Raw genomic sequence first — 7,088 nt, 5'->3', positions numbered from 1 at the left:
GAGAATACAAAATAGAGAAAATGCTACATTGCTTCTTATTTCATTGAATGCTTTTGATTACAAAAGATATGAATATATAGGCTAATAAAGCGGAGCACATCCCACTAATCATGACACACAATTAGAAAATATTAAAGTGGAAAATATTGAGTGCAGGAAAATAAGGAAAGATATTAGAGAGGAAATCAATGAGATATTCTTGATATGCTGCAACGGTTCTTTATTCTCTAACATGCTGTAGAACTCTAATAACAACCCAATAGACAATAGACAAGCAAAGTTTTAGATTGAGACACTATTGGGAATTCCCTTGCCTGTAATTCCACCTCCACTAGTGGGATAGAGCAAAGTATATGGCACCTTGACTGATCCAACTCGATTTTTCCATTTCTTGTCATTGTTCATCTTTATAATTCTATCCTCAATTCTGGCCAGCTTCTGTCCGAATCTCTCAAAGGCTTCCAATGGTTTTGCGTCCAACGTCCACTCAGGAGTATCTCTTTGCCCGAGATACACCTCATCAGAAGAATGCCTTGACAAAATCTCAATGAGGGAAACACCAAGAAGTGTCTGAAGTTGGGCAGTAATTGTTTTTAAGAAAGCCTTGTCAGGGTCTGACTTGAGTTCATCATATTCAGGAGTGCCCTTTTCAGGCATGAACCGACGGCTCATCGTGGGACGATTTGGATGGTAGCCTGTATAAGAGAACTGTCCAAAATTGAGGGCGGCATGGAGAGCAGAAGCAATCCATATGATGATAGTGCATGATTCTACAAGCTCTTCACATGTTTGCATTTTAGGCCACCAGGGCTCATCTTTCTTGTCACCATGACCCTCCTCTCTAAGTTCCTTCCACCAGGATTGCAGTTCGGAGTCATTTTGTACAATGTCATCACTCTTGTAATAGAAGGAGCAGTAGTCTTCAACCCATGTTTTGATTGCCGACCAGATTTCCAGCCCATCAATAGCATATGGATAGTCCTCAATCAGTAGGTGAAGACCATGTGGGGAGTTCGAATCCTTGACTGCCATTCCCCTAAATGCAGCAAAACCATATTTATTATATTAGTTTTAGTTTGGGACTTTGGACCAATAACGTAACCAAAGTTTGAAGCGCTAAAATTGGCCTCAACACCTCTTTAAACATTATGCCTTTATGGAGTCTATCATTCAGCAGTTTTGAACTACTCTAAAAGTGTTAACTTTTAGTTTAATTCCCTGATGGATAAATTCACATTGCATTTCTGATTTACAAGTTATTCATAATGCCAAATATCTCATACTCCACGACTGTGTCATTTTGTTATGGAGTGTAATACTTACCTCTTGATGAGATCTGCAGGAAGTGCTTGCTCAGGAAAAACCCAGTTTTTATAAACTACTGCTGACATCTCCATTGAATACTTTGCTGGAAAAACTGTCGACTCCAAAAGCCCACCATTATTGATGATGACCTGCCGACCCGATGCATTTATATTCATGGTGTCACGGAAGTGAGGATGCAAAAGCTTGTGAATTGGGTGAAGCACGCTCAGTTGTCTGTTTGTTGCTATCACAAATGGCTCAATCACTGCATGGGTATTTAACCTGCAGTGACCAGTAAAAAAGTTATTGAAAAACCCATCATAAAATTTGGACTGAACTTATTTCTTAAGTTTTCCTTGAAAGAGGTGTACCAGTGGCTAATGAGCTGATGATTGCCAGAGTCATTTACAGCCACATACGCTTTTGCCAGTTGCCAAATAGAACTTTCAACACCTTGTTCAGCTGGTGTGTACACTTTGCTAATGGCACCAAATTGATCTCCTTCAGGATGGGGTAAGCTTAATTCAATAGCCAATGGCTTCAAAGTCCCATCGTTCTTCAAGAAGAGGATTGCCCTGCTGGCATACGTCTTTGTGGAAGTTGAGTTTATTCGCCTCAGATACGGCATGATCGCATCATGGTGATCTAATATGAATAGCTTCTTGTTGTTGATTGCCTACAACCAAAGATGCTTCAATAACAATGGTCACTGTTATCAGAATAAATCACTGCAGAAAATTACCTCATCTATGCTGAGCCCATCTATGTTATTTTCAATGTGTTGTTTGGTTATTGTGCTAGCCTGATCACCATATACTTTAGGATCTAGCTTGCTTGAAGGTGGGAATTCCTGTATTAGTTCAGAGTTAATTAATTATGAGTACAGATTAAAAGCCTTGATCCTACATTTGGAAAAAAAAAAATAGAAAATAGAAGTTTGAAATTACTTCAAGACGGCGAATGTTGACAGGGTTTACTCCAGCCAGCATCTCTCTTGCAAACTCTTCATCAGTCCTCCATGCAGACCTATCCTCTTTACCAGATCATTGAAACACCACAATTAATTCAAAGAAAGTAGGTATTCAAAGGCACAAATATCTGGCCTAAAGCTCTTGAATATGAAATGACACTAAAGCACAAAGTTCCCAAATTTATCATTAAGACTGTACTGTCAGATAGATATCAAGATATGATTGTGTCCGAAAAAGATATGATACCTTTAATCACTTGGGGCATTGGATATTTGAGGAGTCCTTCACCATCGGTTGGGAAAATTTGCTTGAGCATCTCCGCTGGGATATTGTCCCTAATAGTCTCAAGTAAGCCGTTAGGTAGCTTAACTCCTCCTTCATAAAGTTTAAGTACATCTTGAAAGCTGTCAAACTCATTTGGAGTGCTGTCAAATATAGATTCCAGCCCAGGTTTAAGGAAATGAGCTATGGATTTCAGTCCATAAGCAAGGAAGTCTGACATCTTCAAGTGGCCAAAACGCTCATCTCTTGGGACATAAAAGTTTAAGCTCATAAGAAGCTTCCCTCTGCTCTCGCTGTTAGGATCTGTTAAGGTTATTACATAAAAAATCTTAACTACAACAATGATAATAGTCATAGACACCAAAATGATTCCCAATTTTTTAGTGAAAAAATACATTCTGAATTTATCAATAAGAATTGAACCAATCTAATTCTCAAATTTTCTTTTCATGATACTATATCATTCTTTGCTGTTTGTGGTAGTAAGAAAACTTTGTGAGGCTTAGTAGTTACGAACTAAGGTGATCAGCAAGTGAGGGCACCTCTGATATAGTTTCGGTGATTACTTTGCCGGCGACGATTGTCGAAGTTGATAGAAGGATTCAGCTTGCGTTATACTTGAGATTTGGAATTGCTAGAAAAGCAGGGAAATGGCGTGGAAGAGGAAAGAGTCTAAAGCTAATTGACGAGGTAATGACTGAAACTCTGGTAGATTTTTTCTGGAAGTAATAAGAAGGATTATGGGGAGAATAGAGATGGAGTTATAGAAGAGGAGGAGAGCAGTAATGAAAATGGAAAAGAAAATAGCATTTATGAAGAAAAACTGAGTATGGAATTTGAGGAAGCATCTGAAGCTGGAAGTAGAAATGAAATCAAACGAAGGAGACAGCCAAAAACAGAGGAACAGAATGTGGTATCAAGTGGTTCAGGTGATTTTGCTGAAGAGTGAGTAAAGGTGTTGTTTAATTTTTTGAATTAAAATGTCTAACCTGTCTCCGTTGGGGGTCGTCCTGTTCTTCCCCTACGAGGGTAAGGGTACTCACTGGACCCTCCGAGAACCGGACGGGCATATTTAGGGTCCTTATCTGGATTTCCCAAATCGTTGTAGTAAGCATAGTCATAGACCCTATCCCATTCCTGAAACTCCCCTGTTCCATCTCCTCTCAAGTTCACAAGCTCTTCTTCTCTGTACTTTAGCAGCGGCGCCGGTGTTTCACTTGGAAGATATGCCTGCAAAGATATGAATGCATGGCCAACTTGTTAGTTTAGATGCAAAAATATGTATGCCAACTTTGGTATTACCTTGTTGGAGAAGAAAACACGGTCGTATTTGTATTTATCTGCAGGATAAACCCATGAATTGCAAACAAAGTGGATCCGACCGTGGCCTGGAACATCTTGGAGGGTAAGACTTTTGAGGTAGAATTCACTATGATGATTGTTTCTTAGTAAGAATGCTCCTGGAATTCCTATTTCCTCCTCGTCCCACTCGAAGGTAACCTTGAATGCCGACTCCCCCGCTATCAATGGGGTGATTGTGCTTATCCAGTTTTCTAAGTATGCTGGATTTCCATGTTTCCCTTGCAACCCATTTGCTACAAGAACACAACAACTTCAATAATTGTTTTTGTAGTGATTTAGAAGCCAAATATCATTCATTCTGTCACTTGTTAAGACATGTCATCGGTGCATCAAAGTAATTTTAGATATTAGTAGGGGTGTTTTAGGTGGGCGGCTAAAAATCATTCTACATCTATTATCCGCCCGTATACATGGGTTCGGGGTGAATTTTCAACCCCAACCCTAACGCCTGACGTGCGGATACCATATCCGCTATCCGCACATATGCGGGTGAATAATGAAATATGAGTAGACAGAGGTAGATAAAAAAATCATTGTCTTATTGAGACTTTATGTGTGCTATATGCAATTTAATATTGGCGAATTTGACTTGATGGTTTGAAATATCACTAAATTGACATTGTGTGTCGACTATCCAAATATTGGATTTCAGTCTATAAATAATTGTATTGCCCATTGTTTACAATTCAATTTGTATTTTCATATTACAAGTGCCTTTAATTAGTTCAAAAATTGGATTAAACCCATCTAAAAAAGATCATAAAAGGCTTTTTTTTTTTTAAAAAAATACCCATATAAATTAAGTAATTATATGGGTATTTTTTCTGACGGGAAAGATGATCAAGGCATGGCTGAGGAAGAGAGTTGTTGGGTCTGATTAATTTCTTGTTTTTTCCCGTGGGAAACCAAACCCAACCAAATAAATGTTATCCAGAAAACCGATATATATATATATATATATATATATATTAAGGTTGAACTGAACTGATCACTTATCTGATATCTCGGCTTACGATTTTCATGCCCAAGAATGGTTTTTGGTTTATTTAGATCCTTTTCTTTAATAATAAGTAGCAAGGGATGCAAGCATGATGAGATATATTAGTAGGTTAAAATGAAAATAATCTAAGAAAAACAAAGAAACCTTGTAAACAAACAAGCTAGGGATCAGGAAAGAAGAAGAAGAAGAAGAAGAAGATATTGGAACTAACCAGCTGGGTCAGCATTAACAGCACTAATGAGCTGCAAAGAAACCCTCTTGCCTAACAACTCATGGACGCGATCAAGAACCGATGCATTAAAGTCGTTGAAGTCCAAGACATTCTTCTTCATCAACACCACTGTGCCTTCAATCTTCCTGCACTTTCCGGCCTCCGTCTCGCATTTCATGTTTTCGTTCCTATCATCACCATCTCCGGTGATCGCGTTGATGACGTTGTGAAGCATCTCTCTTAATTAGTTCAACCACTAGAAGCAAAGAACACGTTCAATACAGACGTCTTTAAGGGAAAAGTTTTGTTGGGTTTGTGAAAAGAAAGGACGGGTTTGTGGTATTTATAAGGAAATGAATGAGCATTTCCAATGACGATTAATGGCCATGCACGACGTGGCGCTTTGGGGACCTATGGGTACGTTCATGACTTTGGGATTGTCGTGATCGATGATCTGTACAAAAAATCATCTTTCCTTTTGTGTTTTCAAAACGTTAAATGCGCCTCCCAATTTAGGGTAGGTTTTAAGGATAGAGTGAAATTGTGAAATTAGATTTCACATGTTGTATTTAAAAGGACTAATTCTAGGACTAATTCTAAGCACTTTAACTCAATTTAATTCTAAGCACTTTAAATCATCATTTTTTTTTCTTTAATAAATGATGATTTAAGGACTAAAAAATATTGTCAAGTACATAATTAATTTAGTGGGATGAAAGTTGAGCATGTAGTATTATTTATTTAAAAATCTTAAATAAAGTAACATTAGATATACAGTTAGATGCAACCAAACAACATCTAGAATGAAAGAATTCTATTTCAAATTTAAAACAATATTTTTTTTTTAAAAAAAAAAAAAAAAAAAAAAAAAAGAAGAAGAAGAAAAAAGAAAAGAGAAAGAAGAGTTGTCTAGCGGTCCTTGCATTAGGATAGAGAGATATGGACATAAATTTCCTATTAGCAAGCTTCTAAAAGTGATACGTTTCCTTAGCTTATGAGAATCATATATTTTTTTAATAACGTGTGCTTCTCATATATTTTTTAATAATTTAAAAAACATATATCACTTTTAGAGGCTAATTTATAAAAAAATTCTTATATATCAGTTTATATAAAATTTATGTCTGATAGATTGGGTCAAGGTTTCAGCTCCTACAAGTTATACTCGTGCAAGAAAAAATAAATGAAGATCGAAGAGGTGACAATTAGAGAACTTTGAGCTAAATTAATGGTAATTGCTTTCGTAGCGAAAAGAAAAGAGAAAAGATCGAAAAGAATTATGCTTAAGGCGACAAGGATTCTCCTCATTTCGAATGAGACTAGAGATTATTAATTTTTTGATAAGAATTTAAAGTTTGTACATTTAACAGTATACATAATTCTATATTATTTAAATTTTTAAAAAAAGACGACGTGTCAACATTAACTCCCTATACATTGTTAAATCCACTAAATTCAAATCATAATCATGAAATTGATACGATCAATTGCATTAGAAATAGAAAGGATCATATTCCCATATTGATCTAGAGATGACAAAATGGTACTTGAATGCTATATATGCAACATCTTTTAGTTTTTACCTCTAGTTTAATATTGTTTAATGGTGCGTTTAGCGTTGTGATGTCGTAGAAAAAAAAATGAAACGTTTCGAATTACAAGCAATAAGTGTTTTTTTAAAAACACATAATTTTAAAAGGCTACGTACATTGTGATTTTGTCAAACAAATCATGTTTTGAAATCACACATTTTAAAATTGTTATTTTTAAATTGTACTATTTAAAATCGTAAACCCGAACATACCTATTTCATTACGCATCTTTAAAGCTTCTTGGAGAATTAACTGAACTTTTCTATTTTTGGTAGGAAAATGAAATGAATAGACAGAACTTAAGAAGTTGCAGAAGTGGTTGGAAATAATAAAAACATGTATGAAGCGTCACATATATGATATGA

At 36.1% G+C, this 7,088-nt stretch overlaps 1 protein-coding gene across 1 annotated transcript; it reads right to left on the bottom strand.

Moving 5' to 3' along the window:
• Positions 1–217: 217 nt before the first annotated feature.
• LOC133851621 (probable linoleate 9S-lipoxygenase 5) lies at positions 218–5,453 on the bottom strand. The gene is made up of 9 exons (XM_062288121.1): positions 5,132–5,453; positions 3,861–4,153; positions 3,548–3,788; positions 2,523–2,861; positions 2,253–2,338; positions 2,048–2,155; positions 1,677–1,981; positions 1,324–1,587; positions 218–1,036 (listed from the first exon to the last, which is right to left on the bottom strand). Exons 1-9 carry the CDS (start codon positions 5,364–5,366, stop codon positions 283–285), a joined length of 2,625 nt encoding a protein of 874 aa, XP_062144105.1. The 5' UTR covers positions 5,367–5,453; the 3' UTR covers positions 218–282.
• Positions 5,454–7,088: the final 1,635 nt, after the last annotated feature.

This window comes from Alnus glutinosa, chromosome 12, assembly GCF_958979055.1.
Source record: "Alnus glutinosa chromosome 12, dhAlnGlut1.1, whole genome shotgun sequence".
NCBI lineage: Eukaryota > Viridiplantae > Streptophyta > Magnoliopsida > Fagales > Betulaceae > Alnus > Alnus glutinosa.
This window is presented reverse-complemented; position numbering and strand designations above follow the sequence as displayed.

Bases quoted from the DNA above. Each gene is read 5' to 3' on its own strand.
- LOC133851621 (XM_062288121.1), bottom strand. From the start codon at position 5,366: ATGCTTCACAACGTCATCAACGCGATCACCGGAGATGGTGATGATAGG. The intron at 2,339-2,522 runs GTATCATATCTT...GATCTGGTAAAG, and splicing joins AATGCCCCAAGTGATTAAAG to AGGATAGGTCTGCATGGAGG. The intron at 1,037-1,323 runs GTAAGTATTACA...TGCTGCATTTAG, and splicing joins CCTGCAGATCTCATCAAGAG to GGGAATGGCAGTCAAGGATT.